Source organism: Lathyrus oleraceus, chromosome 2, assembly GCF_024323335.1.
Source record: "Lathyrus oleraceus cultivar Zhongwan6 chromosome 2, CAAS_Psat_ZW6_1.0, whole genome shotgun sequence".
NCBI lineage: Eukaryota > Viridiplantae > Streptophyta > Magnoliopsida > Fabales > Fabaceae > Lathyrus > Lathyrus oleraceus.
The window spans coordinates 72,326,282-72,346,317 of record NC_066580.1 but is presented as its reverse complement, the minus strand read 5'-3'; the positions used below and the strand labels follow the sequence as shown (position 1 = coordinate 72,346,317).

Genomic DNA, 20,036 nt, shown 5'->3' with positions numbered 1-20,036 from the left:
TTGGTAGACATACAACCTCATACTACCAGTTATGTGACTTTTGGTGATGGAGCTAAAGGAAAAATCAAAGGTGTTGGTAAGCTGGACAGTCCTGGAGTTCCAGAACTGAATAACGTGTTGTTAGTAAAAGGACTAACTGCTAATCTCATCAGCATAAGCCAGCTATGTGATCAAGGCTTTAATGTACAGTTCACTAAGGAAGAATGTGTTGTGACAAATGGAGAAAATAAGGAAGTTATGAGAGGATCCAGATCTAAAGATAACTGCTATCTATGGGAACCTAAAGTCTCAAACTACTCCTCAATGTGCCTCTTAGCCAAGGAAGAAAAGGAAGTGAAGTTGTGGCATAGAAGACTTGGACATCTTCATTTAAGAGGAATGAAGAAGATCATATCCAAGGAAGCCGTTAGAGGAATCCCAAAGCTGCTTATTGATGAAGGAAAAGTCTGTGGAGAATGTCAGGTTGGCAAGCAAACCAAGATGTCACATCCTAAGCTTGGACATCCTACAACATCCAAAACTCTGGAACTTTTGCACATGGACTTAATGGGACCTATGCAGGTTGAAAGTCTTGGTGGGAAGAGATATGCTCATGTGGTTGTTGATGACCATTCCAGATACACATGGATAAGCTTCATCAGAGAAAAATCATATGCTTTTGATGTCTTCAAAGATCTATGCATAAGACTCCAAAGAGAAAAGGATAGTAGTGTTATCAGAATAAGAAGTGACCATGGAAAGGAGTTTAAAAATTCCAAGTTTGATGATTTCTGCTCAACTGAAGGAATAAGTCATGAGTTTTCCTCACCTATTACTCCTCAGCAAAATGGAGTAGTTGAAAGGAAGAACAGAACTATTCAAGAATCTTCTAGAGCTATGATTCATTCAAAGAAGCTTCCTATGCACTTTTGGGCTGAAGCTATGAATACAACTTGTTATGTTCACAACAGAGTTACCTTGAGAAAGGGAACCTCTTCCACTGTGTATGAAATATGGAAAGGAAGAAAACCTACTGTGAAGTACTTTCATATCTTTGGAAGCAAATGTTACATTCTTACAGATCGTGAACAGAGAAGAAAAATGGACCCCAAAAGTGATGAGGGTATATTCCTGGGATACTCTACTAACAGCAGAGCATACAGAGTTTTCAACTCCAGAACTAATGTCCTGATAGAATCCATAAATGTTATTGTTGATGATAAAGATGAAGAATCCAATGTCATAGAGGATGTTGGAACATTCCTTGAGACTTCAACAAAAAATGTACAGGATACTCCTCCTGGACTTGAGTTAGAAGCATCCAACAAGGTGCCTTCTATCAGGATTCAGAAAGACCACCCTAAGGATCTTATCATAGGAGATCCCAACAGTGGTGTGATTACCAGATCAAGGGAGAATAGCTCAAGTTCCTGCTTTGTATCCAAGGTTGAACCTAAAAATGTGAAAGAAGCTCTGACTGATGAATATTGGATCAATGCTATGCAAGATGAATTGGAGCAGTTTAAAAGGAATGAAGTATGGGAGTTAGTTCCAAGACCTGAAGGGACTAACATTCATTGGTACCAAGTGGATTTACAAGAACAAATCTGATGAGAAAGGAGTAATCACTAGAAATAAAGCAAGACTAGTGGCACAAGGGTATACTCAAGTTGAAGGGGTTGATTTTGATGAGACTTTTGCACTTGTTGCAATACTTGAGTCAATAAGGTTGCTGTTAGGTGTTGCCTGCATTCTGAAGTTCAAATTGTTCCAAATGGATGTGAAGAGTGCCTTTTTAAATGTCTACTTGAATGAAGAAGTCTATGTGGGACAACCTAAAGAGTTCAGTGATCCTAATCTACCAAAACATGTGTACAAGTTGAGGAAAGCTATGTATGGATTGAAGCAAGCTCCTAGAGCTTGGTATGAGAGGCTGACTGAATTTCTGACTACTAATGGTTACAGAAAAGGAGGGATAAATAAGACTTTATTTGTGAAGGATGAAGATGGAAAAATCATGATTGCCCAAATATATGTGGATGATATTGTCTTTGGTGGAATGTTAGATAGAATGGTGAAACATTTTGTTAACCAGATGCAATCTGAATTTGAAATGAGTTTGGTTGGGGAATTGACTTATTTTCTTGGACTGCAAGTTAAACAGATTGAAGATTCTATGTTTCTCTCCCAAAGCAAATATTCCAAGAACATAGTTAAGAAGTTTGGTATGGATAATGCTAGTCACAAAAGAACTCCTGCACCTACTCATTTAAAGTTAACTAAATATGAAGGAGGTTCTAGTATTGATCAATGCTTGTATAGAAGCATGATAGGTAGCCTACTATATCTAACTGCTAGTAGACCTGATATTGCCTATGCAGTTAGTGTGTGTGCTAGATACCAAGCAGAACCCAAAGTGAGTCACTTAAATCAAGTCAAGAGGATTCTCAAGTATATTAATGGGACTTGTGATTATGGTATGCTCTACTCTCATGGCTTTGAGCCTATCTTATCTGGGTATTATGATGATGATTAGGTTGGGAGTGCTGACAGAAAAAGCATATCAGGAGGATGTTTCTTCTTGGGAAACAATCCCATATCTTGGTTCAGCAAGAAACAGAACTGTGTATCATTATCCACTGCAGAAGCTGAATACATAGCAGTTGGAAGCAGTTGTTCCCAACTGGTATGGATGAAACAGATGCTGACTGAGTACAATGTCACTCAGAATGTCATGACATTGTTCTCTGACAATCTCAATGCCATCAACATTTCAAAGAATCATATCCAACACAGCAGGACCAAACATATTGATATTAGACATCACTTCATAAGAGATCTGGTAGAAGACAAAGTGATTACCTTGGAACATGTGGCAATTGAACTACAACTTGCTGACATATTTATAAAGGCTTTGGATGCTACTCAGTTTGAAAATTTAAGGGGCAAGTTGGGAATATGTCTTTCTGAGGAATTATAGCAACTAAGGATGTTAGGAATTTACTGTTTAATATTACAAATTATTAAACAATTGAGAGTGTGCTCTGATTGGTCAACAGATAATAGTTATTTCGCTTGCAACAAGCGTTACTACTTTCACTCTTTCAACTTTCATTCAAGCAAGCATCCTCTCAGAGAAATTTTTCATTTCATCTCTAAGATACTCATCATGTATCAACAATCCAACTCTTCTCCTTCCAAGAACATGCCTTGTTCTCCTAGCGCTGAACCAAGCAACCCTAACAGAGAAGATCCTGTTGCTGACTCTGCGAATACCCCACATGCAAGAAGACCTAAAGAAACTGTATCAGGCTTCTCCTCAGCCATCGCTCTTGAGGAACGAACCAAAGAAGGTTCCAGGTATGTTCACAATGCCATTACCACTATGGTGACTAGAATACTGTCTGGAAATCATGAGGTCTCTGGGGTTTCCATTCCCTTAAACACTATTGAACCTGATAGTGTTACTGATCAAGAAAATACTGAGTCTTTAGGAAAGAATATCTCTGATGATGTTGAGCAAACTGATTCCCATAAGGAGTCAAATGTTGACAAACCCTTAGATAATGTGGCTGGTGAGGAAGTTCATGTCACTCATGATGTCAGTGACAACCCTAACTGTGTGGCTGAAATAGTAGACCTGGAGGAATTTTCTGATAATGAGTTGTTGTCCTCTGTCCTCCCTAGCATAGCCAAAAGGGTTAGGACTAGGAGAGAAAAGAAAATTGTGGCTCAAAGGTCCCCCAGAAAGAAGATTGATGTTCCAACCTCTTCCAAGACAACGGTGGCAGTCGAGAGTTCCCTCAAGAGGAAAGTTCATGGTCCAACCAAATCTTGGAGCAAAGTGGTGCCCAAGAAAAAGAAGACCAAGTTTGTTGTTGTTGAGTCTGACTCAGATGTTCCTTGTAATGTCTCTGACATTTTGTCAAAGAAGAAGCCAACCACTAGCAAGCTTGCAGCTAGTGTCCCTGAGGTACCAATTGACAACATATCTTTTCATTTTGATTCAAGTGTAAACAGGTGGAAATATGTTTATCAGAAGAGGTTGGCTATGGAAAGGGAATTAGCTCAGAATGTCCTAGACTGTAAGAATATTATGGATCTTATTCAAGAGGTTGGTTTAATGAAGACTGTGACTCAGTTTTCAAAGTGCTATGAGATGTTGGTAAAGGAATTTATTGTTAATTTGTCTGAAGAATGTGTTGATGGCAAGTCTAAGGAATTCAGGAAAGTGTATGTGAGAGGCAAGTGTGTAAATTTCTCTCCTTCAGTGATCAACAAGTATTTGGGAAGGCCTGATGAAGCTCAACCTGAGCTTGAGGTGACTGACAACAAAATTTGTCAAGTCATCACTGCTAATTAGGTAAGGAAGTGGCCTCTCAAAGGAAAATTGGTGGCAAGTAAACTGAGTGTCAAGTATGCAATGCTGCACAAGATTGGAGCTGCTAACTGGGTGCCCACCAATCATAAATCTACAGTTGTTGTAATGCTTGGAAAGTTTATATCTGCTGTTGGAACCAAAGCCAAATTCGACTATGGCTCCTATATTTTTTATCAAACTTTGAAGCATGCAGGAAGCTTCAGTGTGAAGGGTCCTATAGCCTTTCCTTCTCTCATTTGTGGTATTGTTTTGAATCGGTTTCCAAACATCTTAACTGACAATGATTCTGTGAAGAAAAGAGACAACCCTATGTCTTTCAATCATAAGTTGTTCCTAGGTACCCATGTCCCTGACATTGTCATGACTTCAGGTGAGACATCACGTGTAAGCAATCAGCCAGGTAAAGTTGCTGTCATTGCAATGCTCAAAGAAACCTGCAGGGAATTAGAGGCAAGGAAGCTGAACTTGGAAAAATTGATTAGCTCTTTGGACATGACTGAAGGTGATGTGCTAGCTGATGGTGAAGAATTTGGTGAAGTTGCTGCTGTTGCAGAAGAAGCTGAAAGACAAGGTGAAGAGGGAGAAGCAGCTGCCAGTCCTGATGATGGCACAGATGATGATGCTGACTCTGAGTCAGATGACTAGAACATTTCTTGTGTTTCTGATAATTGCTTGTATTTTTATTTATTTTGGTCTGTAATATTAAGTGTTGCTTTGGCAACATTTTTGACAAAAAGGGGGAGTAACACTTGTACCCCAGGACAACATATTTCAAGTTGAAGGTCCTCTAAACAAGAGGTTATGTTGTTGTTTGCTCTCCGCTTGATCTTCTCTTGTGCTGCTGCTGTTTGAAGCTTAACTTCTATGTTTGCTAAGTGTATTAGCTAATTTGATTCTCTGCTTGGATATGTGCTTTCTGCTGCTGTGAACTCTGTTGTGATGCCAAGTTTTTTAAGCCAAAAATTTGCCAAATGGGGAGTTTGTAGATGTTTTTGATTGGCTGCATTTTATGTTAAAACACTTATTGTACTTAGATGTCTTGACTGATGTCATGACATGCTTAAGTAGTATGCTGCATGATTAGCTAATACAGGATTTATTGGATGTCAAACTGAATGTTATGACATTCATTCATGACAACATTTTCTGGATGTCAAACTAAATGTTATGACATTTATCCCTGACAGCAGATGCTAAAGTATAGGCTAATTTTTCTATTATGTTTCAGTACTTATCTCAGGCTGATTTTCAGGAAACTAACAGTTGTGCTAAAATTAAGAGACCTAGCATATAGCCTATTTGTTAGAACCCTAATGTGTGGAAATTAAGTTAACTTGCTTAACCCTAATTTTATGAAATTCAAGTACAAGGCCCAAGTACTGCATTATAAAAGGATGTCAATCCTACTTTCAGCAATTCAGGGATTTGAAGCGTGAAGAATTCAATATATCATTATATATCATTGCTTTACTTTCATTGTGTCTTGAATTAGGTTTTACTTGTGATCCAAGCAATTATCACCTAGATGATTGCATTGGACTAGGGTGTTTATTGAGTTGTAATAGTTGTGTCACTCTAAGCTTTTAAGCGTGAGTGCTGTGTTTCTTGATTAAAGCTTTTAAGCACAATCAAGAGTTGTTTGAAGTATATCTTCACCACTGACTTTAAAATTCTTAATGGTTGTAATCACTGCTATGATTGAGGGGGAGTGAGTAGGTACTCAAGTCTTAGTTTAGATTGAAATTGCATTGGGTAGGTCTTAAGTGATAGGATTAAACTGGTGGTTTAAGTCCTGAATTAATACCTCTTATAGTGGATTTCCTCCCTGGCTTGGTAGCCCTCAGAGTAGGTGTGTTTGTCACCGAACTGGGTAAACAATTCTCTGTGTCATTTACTGCCTTTTACATTTACTTTCTGCATACATTACCTGTCTGCGCAGAATTGGATGTCATAACATCCAGTGTGACATCGATAGTCTGCTACTAGAATTTCAAAAGCATCACACAATAACGAATGACATCACATCCCCAGTGCTACATATCCGAGCAAATCCTCTAAGACTCAATGATAAAATCTAAAAGGGGCCATAAACATCATTCCTTACTCAACAACTACTCATGTACTTGGTTATCTGTACTCCGAGGAGCACAGACGCCACAATAACAAACAGGGGGGGTGAGAATACACTTACAAGTAATAATGGTAAAATTTAGCAATAAGATGATAAACAAATACAACAATAAGATTACTAGACAAACACATACACCAATACAAATACAAAAATCATTCTCAACATATGCAATGCTATCATGTACCAACTCCATCACCTATATGCATGTGGTACCAAGTTTTTATGGATATCAGAGGTATGTTACTGATTTCTTCCACAGACTTCGGTCCCTCACTTGAACCGATGATCCCCACCAAATAGATCTGAGACCCATCTCTGGTCTCTCAACTAGATCATCCATCTTATCAAATAGATCTGAGGCCACCAAAATGGACCAAAGTCCCACCAAACTCCAATGTATATGCATGCATGGTAGTATGAACAAGCAAAACATGCATTTCACCAAAAAAAAGAAGTTTTAACATAACCCACCAAAAATTATTTATAATATTATTCACCAAAAAGTAGTTCCATATGCGAACCACACATTGCCAATAAAAGGCCACCAACATAGTCCCACCAGACTAATCACAATAAAACAATTATTTTTAATACTTATAATCGCCAAAATTCCCACACCTCAGCAAAGTTGTTATATCATTCTATAGCGCAAAACAACACTAAAACATCCAAATTATTCTAAAAGGTTCGAAAGAGTCCTCAAAGGGTAACATTCATGAGTGATAACTCTACTGTAGTTATTATTTGGTGGTTTGACTCAATACTAATAATATTATTGCTTTTTAAATTATTTTATCTAAATGATTATTAACTCAATATTAATAATAATTTTTAACTCAATATTAATTTTTAAAATAATTATGTTTCCTTAATAATTATTAACTCGATATTCTAACCATATTTTTAACTCAATATTAATAATATATTTAAAATAATTATTTTAACTTAGTTTTTTTCCGTTTTTTTCGACTTCTCTGTATCACCATGCGAGTCCGAACCAAAAAAAATCAATTTTTGATATAAAAAAATGATTTTTAGGAAAACGTGATTTTCACAAAAAAAGTGTTTTTCTCACGAAAAAGTGATTATTTATAGATAAATAATTCCACACTGTACATTTTCGATATTTTTTCAAAAAGAGCATTATTCTAAGTTTAACAGAAATTACGGTGTCAAAAAATCATCAATTTCATCATTCGGTAACAAAATCTCATTCAATAACCAAAATCTTATTCGATTACCCAATTTCAATCGATAAACATTATCAACAATAACCAAATGATATTTTTGCAAATCCCTCATCATACTGCTTCCCAAATAATCACCTTACGATAAGCAATCCCCCTTACCTGATAATCAAGCTTTTCTCTATGACATTCGCGTAACATAGTAAAATTTGTTCATGAGCGATTGCTTCCCAAATCTCCATTATCACATCTGTTTCCTAAAGTTTTTTTTTATCTTTCCCTAATTCTAACCTCACGTTAGAATATATAGTCTCAATAATAAAAAAATATATTTTTATTTTATTAAATAAAATTCTACTAATAATTAGTTAATAAAAAACTAAATTATAATAAAACTATAAAATATCTATTTTATTTTATTTTAGTCAAATCCTCTAATTATATCTAAATAATTAAAATAATCTCAATCATTATTTTATTTTATAAAATTCTATTTTCTAAATAATGTAATACTTTTATTTAATAAAAATTACACCTGAATAAATATTTAATAAGAATTTCCAATATTATAACTTATTATAAATAGATTTAAAAAATATATTTTTACCAACTAACCGAAACTCCATATATATATATATATATATATATATATATATATATATATATATATATATGTGTGTGTGTATATATATATATATATATATATATATATATATATATATATATATATATATATATATATATATATATATACACACACACACACACATATATATATATATATATATATATATATATATATATATATATATATATATATATATATATATATATATATATATATATATATATATATATATATACACACACACACATATATATATATATATATATATATATATATATATATATATATATATATATATATATATATATACATACAAGGACCTTTGTTATGAAGTCCAACATAATGTATATCGCCACGAGGGGTGGAAAGGATCTTCGTTATGAAGCCCGACATAATGTATATCGCCTCGAGGGGCGGTGAGGATCTTGACAATGAAGTTCAGCATAATGTATATCACCTTGAGGGGCGACAAGGATCTTCACTACAAAGTCTAACATAATGTATATATCCATAAGGAGCAACAAGGATCTTCACTATGTTGTCCAGCATAAAATACATTTTAAAGAGGGAGTTTGGCGAAAATTAAACTCTTAAATGATTTTTAAAGTTTACATGGCCACAATGTTTCATGAAGAGTTGTAGTTAATTCTAACTATAATAATATCAGAGATGAAGGGCGTTCCAAGTTCTGGGTAGAAGTGGTCATTCAAGCTCCAATAACTTGTACGCTCCGTGTGGGAGTTTCTGGTATATGCGATATGGTCCTTCCCAATTAGATTGAAACTTCCACTGATGTGCGAGTATGACCAATTCCTTTAGCACTAGATCTCTCTCTTGCATCTCCCTCGACTTTACCTTGGAGTTTACCTTCTTTTGGCCATGTCTTTGCCAGCAAACCCTTCGATGTGCGAGGCTTCTCTTAGATCGTCGATCAGGTACGCAACATATTTTAGACATATCTCGTTTGTATCTTCATTGAAATGGGTTCGCCACCATGATGGTATCTTGATCTTGACGAGAAACGTTGTATATGTCCTATAAACCATGGAAAACGGGATTTCCTTGGTAGTGGATTATGGTGTGGTATGGTACAACCAAATTATTGTATAGAGTAGTTACGCCCATACACCTTCGACGTCATCAAGTTTCTTCTTGAGTCCTTTAAGGATTACTTTGTTCGATGATTCATCCTGGCCGTTGGCGTGTTTGTGTACCACATACATGGATTTTGTCTGCACACCCAATTCTTTACAGAAGCCAGTGACCATGGTGCTGGTGAATTAGGTCCCATTGTTTGAGACAATTATGCTAGGGAGGCCGTATCGATACATAATCCCTTGTTAATAAAAACATTATACTCTTTTTATCGTTATCTTAGTCACTTTCTCTGTCTCTATCAGGAATTTTAATTGACCTGGTACCAAGGGGAACATGCCCAAGATATACATGCCCCATTGGTAGAATGGCCAGTATAAGGTCACCGATTGGAGAAACTTTGTTGGGTGAAGGTTGGCATGCCTCTGACATGAATCACATTTTTTAACGAAGGTGATGTTATATTTCAATAGCGTAGGCCATCAATACTCTGCTCTTAATATCTTATGAGCGGGAGCTTTTCCGTCGATGTGGCTGCTGCAGACTCCCTTATGAACTTTCTAGCTTCTCCCTCGTCCGGCAGGGGGTGCATCAGCTATGCAAAATGTGTGTATTTCTTTGATAGATGGTATTTGAACATTGTATTAGGACGTACAAAGTGTCTCCGACAACACCCATATGGGAATTGATTATTGTAGCCGGAGGTATAAATCGTCTCTGATAGCTCTCATGGACTAAGGAGGCACGTAATGGCCCGATGAGGAATTGATTTTTGTAGTTGTACGAACAAAGCGCCTCTGACAACATTGTTAGACTTCGAAGGCGCACTCAGCGCTAAGGGGTTTTGATAGCTTAGGTCGGACGAGCAAAGTGTCTCCGATAACACCCATGGAATCTTTAGGTGTGCAAGGCACTCAGGGGTTTTGATTGTTTGAGTCAGACAGATAAAACGTCTCCGACATCACCCTTGTAATACGAAGTCGAGTGTCAACAACATTGGTTTATCATGGTTTCGTTGCGGCATGCAATCACGTTTTGATGCCCAGAAAAATGAACAAGGAAGAAAGCAGAACATCAAAAGTATAATATCAAAGGGTATGTGTGTGTGTGCGTGTGTGTGTGTGCGTGCGTGTGTGTGTGTGTGTGTGCAAGGCACTCAGGGGTTTTGATTGTTTGAGTCAGACAGATAAAACGTCTCCGACATCACCCTTGTAATACGAAGTCGAGTGTCAACAACATTGGTTTACCATGGTTTCGTTGCGGCATGCAATCACGTTTTGATGCCCAGAAAAATGAACAAGGAAGAAAGCAGAACATCAAAAGTATAATATCAGAGGGTATGTGTGTGTGTGCGTGCGTGCGTGTGTATGTGTGTGTGTGTGTGTGTGGTGTGTGTCTATATATATATATATATATATACATATATATATATATATATATATATATATATATATATATATATATATATATATATATATATATATATACACACACACACATAATTTCACTATTATATATTTGACTTATAAATACATTAATTAAATCTTGCGATCGAACGCAAGTGTATACCGATCGCTCGACGTCAAAGGTGTTGTCCGGATGACTTGGTGGTCGACTGATTTGAAGGATCGGATTCCCAATTGTTGGGGTGTTTAGTTTCTGATGGACGACTACGACTATCCGGACTTTATTGAATGCGTCTGGCTTAGCTCCCCAAGTTCAAATTGGACCGGCCTCTTAGAGTCAGATCTACCTTAGTACATCCGAGATGCTTGGATATTTCACTTGAGGTTGGAGGCTGGGGGTTCTGATTGACATTTGTGGTGACCGACAGATCCTCGAAGCTCTTACGACTTTGTATCATGCAAACTCTCATGGGTAGTTATCCCCTGGTATGTTCCATCAAACACATGTCGTCCTTTTTCATGACTTTCACCCTGACTAGTCTCTCGATTTCTATTTGGGAATCAGGTCAGGGGTGTTAGAACTTCCCCAACCTATGGAGGGCCATATGGCTCATACTTACTACATCGACTAGATACTCAAACAATCTTTTGATTCCCAGAGTTACCCCACGTTCGGGACTGCACTCCATAACGTAACTCCCTGATCATTCTACAATCCCAAAGCTTTGTTGATTGTCCAGGATTGGGTTGTCGTCGTTACGATGATGAGACATCTGGTGTTGATCGGTCACAACATCATTTGTGTCACCGTATCTCCTGGAAGTGGTTTCTTTTGCTTTTATCTGGACCCATGGTGAATTCTGACTCGGATTTTAAGAGGTCTACTTAGAGGTCTATTCGGCAGGTGCGGACCTAAAACGTCACTTGGCCTTGCGAGTCTAAATGTGGATCTGAGTCTACGTACTTTCACCCGCGAGCTTCGTCTAGGACGAATGATTGAGGCTTCTGACCGACCTAGATCTGACCTGAGCCAAGTCGTTTAGAACTCCAGAGATCTGTCGGCGCCCGCCGACATCTCTTTGCGATGGCTCAAGATCGATGTGAACAATCGATCGGTTTCAGATTAAGGTTTAATGGATCCAAACGACATAGATCTGAGATTATAGCTTCTTGAGACTTCAATTTTTTTTCATCTGTGATACTTTCAGATCTAAGAATCGAACATGGAATCTTGGAAATCGCAGGAATCTAAAGTCGGTTCCTATAGACGGCGCTACTAATCTGTTCCCGAACCAAAAATGGATTAAATCACAGAAGTTCCGAAGCTTCAACGACGATTTTGCGATGTTATGGTGTGGATAATAGGTTGCGATCATGGTGCTCCTTAGATCGAGAATGTTGATCTTAAATCGACATTGTTGATCGGCGTCAATCTCGAATCGACGTTGTTAATCTCCGATACGGTGGATCTAAAGAAATACATGTATGGTTAACACTCCAACATCCAAATCAGTTTAGGATTTGACATAATCGTATTGAAAATATAGATTAGAGATTGCGTACCAGAAAACTCTTTACGAAAGTATTTATATCTTAGACTTGATATAATAAATAGAATAAATGGGTCTCGTCCTATTGAACTTTGTTGCGCATGGAATAGAAATCCGAGGCTTTTGGCAATGGAACCGATGTTAAAGTCTAAAAAAAATCCAATCATCTCGTGCTCTATTCAATTTTTAAGAAAACTTCTTATTAAATAAAGATTTTTCACATGACACTTATAAATATAAATTGTTAAGGGAAATTTTTTTCATAAACTAATTTATTTAATTGTATCAAATGCTAATGACTTTTTTTATATAAAAATAAAAATTGTTATTGTTATGGTTATTAAAATCATGATTAAAGTTACAGATCATGACCCATAATGTCATCTGATGTTCTTTAACAATTTAAAAAGAGAAAACTATAGCATATGTAAATATATATACCAAGATAGCTCAAGCCAAGATAATTAATTTAAAAATGACACAAAAGTTTCATATCCATATATTTCAAGTCAAAATCAGTTCTACAATAATCATACGCTAGAACACCGAACCATATTAAAATGAATTAAATGTTTCTGAAATAAGTTTAATCTCTACTAAATTAAATTGAAACCCTAGCATACTATTCTTCTTTGTTAAATCACACCCGAATGAACTTTGGATCTTTGAGAATGGCACCACCATGCTTCTTTGATCTATTACACTTCATGTTCCTATAATAATAAGATACTGGAAGGTAAGTTGGTGCTTTTGTGATCACAAGATTGAGTGGAGCTGGATACGAATCTTTTGAACATGATCTGAAAATTCAAAAAAGAAAAGTAATCAGAACAAAAAAAATTCAAGTAATCATAAAAATTTGGAAACAAGATGTCTTCATTCACACGTTACCTTGCAGAAGATGAGCATTGCTTATAATTTTCTTGAGCATTTTCGTTCTGAATCTTTTCGTCAATAATCTGAAAGTATAGCATGTTATTAGAAAACCAAGATTAACATGAGAGTGAATTCAAATCTTGAAGATAGTTGATAAAAAAATTACCTGAAAATTGAAATATGATTCAGGATGAAAAGAAAGGTACTCTTTTTCTTTGGTAGAAGCACTCTTATTCTTGAAAGCATTGGGATTCCAACTCCATGGAGTGAGAAATGAATCATCTTTCTCAAGAAAGGACAAGAATCTTGCATCAAGCTTTGTATCCTTCAATCTCTTAGTAGCATCATCGTTATCACTAGTTACCATGGTATCAACGAGATCGCTTTCCTCTTTTGCAAAATATCTGCACTTCATGGTTCTTGAGAGGCTAAGAGAACAAAGGGTATGTTCTATTTGATGGAGTATGAAACTGTGCTGGTTTAGTCTAAAATATGAATTGAAAAAACAGTTAAGAAGGTATATATAAGGGGCGTGTGGCAGCTAAATATAACTTTGAAGTTATACAAGATATGATTTACGGTGAAGATTTTTTTTCTGTTTCCTAGTGATATGGGACCTTATTCAAAATAAGTAGATTTTCAAGGTGTTAACTGAAATATTTGAGTAAAAATATATTATATATATAATTTTTAAAACGCTGTATGAATGATATATCTAAAGAGATTTTGCCAATTAAACAATTAAAAGATCAATTTTGATAGTATTAAGTATATATAAAGTAAGTCTTATAAAATACATAAAATAATATATGCACAAAGTATTAAAAAATGAATCTTTATGCTTTTATTGTTGATCCGTTCCAGATCTATAATGCGATAATTAAATCATTAGAGATAGATTTTATAAATTGTTTACTTATTTAGTCATCTCTTAGATTTACTTAATTTGATTGGAAAAAGTAATAATTTAATATTATTATAAATAAGAGAGTTCATCTTTTATTTACTTTAAACTTATTTTTGGTGACATTATGTTTTCTGTCTTTCACAAAAAAATATTTTGTATATAACACACCCCAAAAGCAACAAACTAAAAATAATTAATTTTGTCAATGCGACCAATGAACCAGTTATCGGAACCAATCTAACTCTAATTTGCATTTTTTAAACCAACTCATCTATCTGGATTTGAAATTTAAACCCTAATATGACATATATAATTATTAATTATTTTCATCAAATATATATATATATATATATATATATATATATATATATATATATATATATATATATATATATATATATATATCCCAACAAAGTAGACATCCCTTAATCAGTTACTGTAAAACTAATCCTACAAGATACTATTGTGAATTGCTATTTTAGCATTATAAACGAATCCATTTATAGAACTAATCCTTCAAGGTTTCCATACACAGATTTAGACTTTTCGTGTGAAATAACATGGTATTGAATTAAACAACTACCATTTCAGGATATAGCTGATCTACAATTCTACATATAACAATTACCCTCAAATACACAAGGTTGTATTGTAGTCATTTCCAATGAACTTTACATCAATAGAAGAATGGTAGCTCCAATGAAAATCCACAATCTATAAAACTCAGTATGATGGTTTGTAATTGTACCTGCCCCGCACACTGGCAGGAGATTGAACACCTCTGTCACTCACCATATCATAATAATCTATTTCACTATTATCTGAGTAAAGACCATTTTGGTTTACACTTGTTTCAGAACCAGCATTACTGCTAGTTGCATGTGGAGAACCCGAGGCGCTAACATTCATGCTTCGCTGATGTCCTGATCGCACACTATACATTGCAGAAGCTGGAATGTTTGTCATCAATGGTCGCGTATTGCCTGGAACCCTTTTTCTTATATCCTGTTCAAAGAGAAACAATTGAAATAATTAAGGGGGGAAATACAAAAATGTTAATGCAATAGTTAATAGAAAAGAATGAAGTGAGACAAACACTAATTGAGGAACTTGAAAGTAATCTTGAAACACTAAGCATCCAGAAAGGGAATAAGTGATTATATATAGCATTCTACAGTATTTTATACAAGAGTAGTGATTGACACTATGCAGGAGGTGCATTACAAATTTATTCTGAACTGATGGAAGAAAAATACGAAATTCACATATGCATACCATATGCCTAATAGCCATATCCAAGGATTTCTTCGAGAGTGTTCGTCCAAAACCAGAGCTATCTGGAGATGAAGATGACTTGCCAGATAGATTACTGCGGGGAGAGTTTTTGACATCCATCTTAGGAGGTGCTAGTTTCCTCATATTTATTACCCTCTCAACCATTTTGGTACCCATTGCAGCAGGACTGACTTTGTCATTCGCTTTGGAATAACCACGATTAACAGCAGGCATAGAGCTTCCACTTGTATGAGAAATGCCGTTGGTGGGCCGTCCTCTAGAAGGAGAACACGATTGCCTCTTTGGTCTGCCGCTAGAAGCAGGCTCAATAGACGAAGAGCGTGCTGAGGGTGCTCCAGGTCTTCCCCTTGTAGCTGAAACTGACCTTTCCGAAAGTGTTGTCCTCAAATTGGGGGGAGCGTCGAGTGAAAAGTTAGGCATTTCAGATGGCTTCCATGGTCTTGATATTGCTGTTGGTGAAGTTCCACGTGACGGTATTGGCTGCTTCAACAAGGCTGGAGCTGGCTTGGGTATTGAAGAAGTCTTAACTGAAGGAGCAGAGATGGTTGGCACATTTGATGGTGTGGATGGTCGCCGGGTAGGTGTTGATGCCCTTGATGCAGGCCTGGAGTTAGATAAGGTAGGCCTGGAGTTAGATAAGGTAGGCCTGCTGGTCGGTGTTGAAGATCTTGTAGTAGTTCTTGACAAGGGTGTTGAAGACCTAGAAGGGACCATGGGTCTGGCTGCAGGAACTTTAGTAGTCTTGATGACAGGAGCTGTTGGTTTAGTTGCAGGAACTGTAATAGTCTTCGTGACAGGAACTGTAGTCTTAACAGAAGGAACAGTGGGCTTTGCCGCAGCTACCATTGTCCTAGTTGAAGGTATTGATGTCCGGGAAGTAGGTGTTGAAGGTCTAGATGACTTTGAAGATGTGGTTAATGTTGACCGTCCCGTGGGAGTTGCAGGTCTTGATCCTGGATTCCCTGATGATGAAGGCCTCCTGGTTCCACCACCTGAAGCAGTCAACCCAGGAGAAGAAGCTTGTTTAGAAACCAAGTTGTTCCTTCTACTATGCTCCGGTGGACGATTTGCCATCTACAACCATAAAATAAATTCAAGAATGACTTCTGCAAGCATAAAATAATTGTTTAATAATTTTATCACAGCAAGAGTTTAAAATCAAGAGTTATCAATTTACTAATATATTCCCTACAAATATTAAAACAAAATATGATTTATTCATAAAAGAAGAAACTTATTCATACAGAAATAATTTACAGCGGAAAAGGAGGAAAAAGAATATGAAACAAAGGAGCAGACAACAAAAAGAGATAATCAATATAGCAACAGAGGCATCCTTGCAAATGAGACAAAAACTACAATTCCTCAAAACCAGGAACTTAATGCAAAAAGTATAATTTCATTAGTGTACTCAAATCCAATGTAAAAGAAAACATCTCCGATAGACCATGACGTGCGTGATCCAAAAGATTTTGTTAATTTGCTTACTCTAGATTTTAATGGCACGGGACTTGTGGTTGAAGCACTGAGCTGACTCATAACAGTTTTTTTAGTTTCCATCTCCAAAGAAGGAAAAAGAGGAGTCCCAGGAGGAGTTAGAAGCCTGAAAAGATAATAAGTATGTTGAGCCCCAATTGGACATAAATCACTTTTTTACATCTTAAATAAAAATTCGAGCATGTCAAAAAAAATTATAATAGTGTTTATTCATTTATTTCTCGTTGCTTCAGATACACAAATGTCTACGCAAGAACCTTTGTACAACAAAACTACCAAACTTTATTCCAGAGTTGACTACATAGATCATACATTTAAGTTTCACTCAATACTAGAACTTTGTAGTATTAGTTTTCTTTTTTCCGCAAGTACAGACCCATTCTTTCCCCATTATTAGAATAAGAATAATATTAGTAACAAAAATGACAACAGTAACATAATAGCACAAATAATGAAATTAAGCTGATTTCCCAATACTAACAAACCTGTAATTTCTAACAATGTCTTTTTAAGCCAGTGAGCATGGGGGCACTGGCCACCGAGCTACAGTTTTTCTATAAATAAAGTAACCATTATCTTCTAAAAAAACATTATCTTCTAAACTTCAAGTTACGAATACAAGATGGCATTTAGAAATTTTGTCCATATCATCATATCATAATAATACTAAAACGGGAAAACCCAAGAAAATTATCCTCTAAACTAGCTTAATTGTGATTGCACAAGGTTTCACCCACTTTTGATTGCTAGTAAGATAAGATGATATATTTAAAACTAAACAGAGGGTAGATGCACAGTTAATTGTGAAATTTGAATATTTAGAGAAACTTATCCTAAAACTTGAGTACTGAATAACAGTTCCCGTCACACATCTTATTTCCCAAGTCCCATGAATGTATTGAAGGCATTTTGTCATCATTTAACCACATAGAATTACCAATACTTCTATTCTAACCCCTGTCCGCGTTAACAGTCAAAGATCAAGTAACATGGCACAATAATGAAACAATGCCCCCTTAATATATAAAGAGTCGTAATTACCGCAGATGTTAACTATTAACAGATAATAGTTAACACCATATTTTATTGGAAAGAACATGCTATATCATTGGACCCTATATTACTATTTAAAGGAATAAGCTTTGGCTTTTAATTTGCTTAAGTAAGATGAAGGACTTTAATGTTAATGATAACGAGTGCTACCTACACCTATACTCACGGGGCAATAGAAAATAAATGGAAACTTCCAAACTAATTGCCATTGTTAAATTTTTACCAGCAAATTGAAGAAAATGACCAGACATCTCTTACATTTTCTTTATTTTTTGCCTTCCCTTTAATGTGAGAGATCAAAGAAAAAGTTGAAATCCTCATACCACATAAGTAAAAGTACCAAAGAAAGTATGAGCTAATATCAACCGTAAAAACTTAACTTTCTCTGAATATAGAAACCACATTCTACAATCATTTATCCAACTAAAAAACAACCTTCAAGCTGCACTATTACACTAATTACCAAAACAGAAATCCATTATCACAAATATTTCATAAAAAAATAAAGACGAAAAAGGCAAAGAAAGGTACAAGGAACAAACACATACCACTCATAGTCATTCTTATCAGTTTCAGAATTGAGAAAATCATCCGCACCAGTCTTACGGACAGGAGCTTCAGTTGATGATGAAATGTTAAATAAGGAAGAAGTCCTCAGATTAGAGCCTTCAACACACAAAAAAAACACAAAAGATACCAACAAGTCAACAACAACAAAGACAAATTCAACAACAAATGGTTTTTCAATTCTCCGCCATCATCCACCTAAAACTACAAAACATAAATTCACCACAAAAAAAAAACTACCATGCATAATAATCATCAACATCAAGGTTTTAAAAAATGGTCTATTACCGCCAACGACAAAACAGTATTGGAAGATGCCGATACAGACACCTTAATTCATGAAAAATAAATTATAGTTAATTCACACCGCAACGACTGCAATCAATATCGCAACATTTATACGTCCAAACTCGCAAAATTCTTTACACTCGTGATCGTTATTTAAAACCTTGATCAACATGATGAACAACAAAAACCATAACCTTCACATCAAAATAGTGCTCTTCATTTCAAAATGTGTTTATATATATATATATATATATATATATATATATATATATATATATATATATATATATATATATATATACTAAATTTATCCCTAAATATAATTAATAAAATTAATTACTAAATCATCTATCTATCTATCTATACACAAAATTAACGCACTAAACACACTACCTAATTAATTTCCTTATTAGCATTTACCTAATGCAGAATCAACGAATTCTTCATTAGAATCTCGTAACAGAAGATCGTCATTCTCATTCTCGCAATTCATCATCTGATTAAACAACGCAAGCTCGTCATCTTTATCAACAAAAAACGAAGACGATCTGGAAATCCCCAATTGACGACGCCTCTGCCTCACCGCAGTTAGCATTTGCGATTCCGAAGCTCTGAAACTACGACTCATTCCGAAAATGTTGGTAATTAGAAAATTTCAGGCTTAGTGGTGAAGATAGAGGGAGTGTGAGTGTGAGTGGGGTTCTAGAAAGTTCGAATTGAGAAAACGTGAGAAAGATGAAAGTGAGAGTGGCATTCGTGGAATTGAGGAAGAGGGTGGTGGAGGAAGGAGAGAATAGATGATGTGCAGTTGTTGTCGTTACGTTACGTGTTTCTATCACTTGAATACTACGTTACATGGTTGGCTTGATTTCATCAATTAGTTACAACTATATTATAATTTTTAATCACCAAAATATTCTTTTTATTCTATCCTTTTTTGTAATTACATAAATTAATCTTATAATAAAGAATCAGACTCTACTAAAAAAACTTAAGAAAATTTAAAAATTCTCTTATCATCTATTTTTTAATAGAAATTAGATATCATCTACGCACAACTGCAGACACTAATTATTCGAATTGAAAAGTCTATTAAGATTTCTTACCACCAAATTTAAATTTTTAATTTGTGCCTTTCCGTTATTTTTATATTTTTGTAATCAGTTATAACTGTTTTTTTCATTATATGTTTTTC

General features: G+C 35.4%; 2 protein-coding genes across 2 annotated transcripts; both read right to left on the bottom strand.

Annotated features, from left to right (window-relative positions):
- Window positions 1–12,893: 12,893 nt before the first annotated feature.
- On the bottom strand, window positions 12,894–13,748 carry LOC127121126 (uncharacterized). The gene is made up of 3 exons (XM_051051715.1): window positions 13,400–13,748; window positions 13,249–13,316; window positions 12,894–13,157 (listed from the first exon to the last, which is right to left on the bottom strand). The coding sequence occupies exons 1-3, from the start codon at window positions 13,646–13,648 to the stop codon at window positions 12,998–13,000; spliced, it is 477 nt and encodes a 158-aa protein (XP_050907672.1). The 5' UTR covers window positions 13,649–13,748; the 3' UTR covers window positions 12,894–12,997.
- Window positions 13,749–14,603: 855 nt separating this feature from the next.
- Window positions 14,604–19,707, bottom strand: LOC127118167 (uncharacterized protein PB18E9.04c). The gene is made up of 5 exons (XM_051048324.1): window positions 19,262–19,707; window positions 18,535–18,652; window positions 16,925–17,039; window positions 15,416–16,510; window positions 14,604–15,145 (listed from the first exon to the last, which is right to left on the bottom strand). Exons 1-5 carry the CDS (start codon window positions 19,467–19,469, stop codon window positions 14,864–14,866), a joined length of 1,818 nt encoding a protein of 605 aa, XP_050904281.1. The 5' UTR covers window positions 19,470–19,707; the 3' UTR covers window positions 14,604–14,863.
- Window positions 19,708–20,036: the final 329 nt, after the last annotated feature.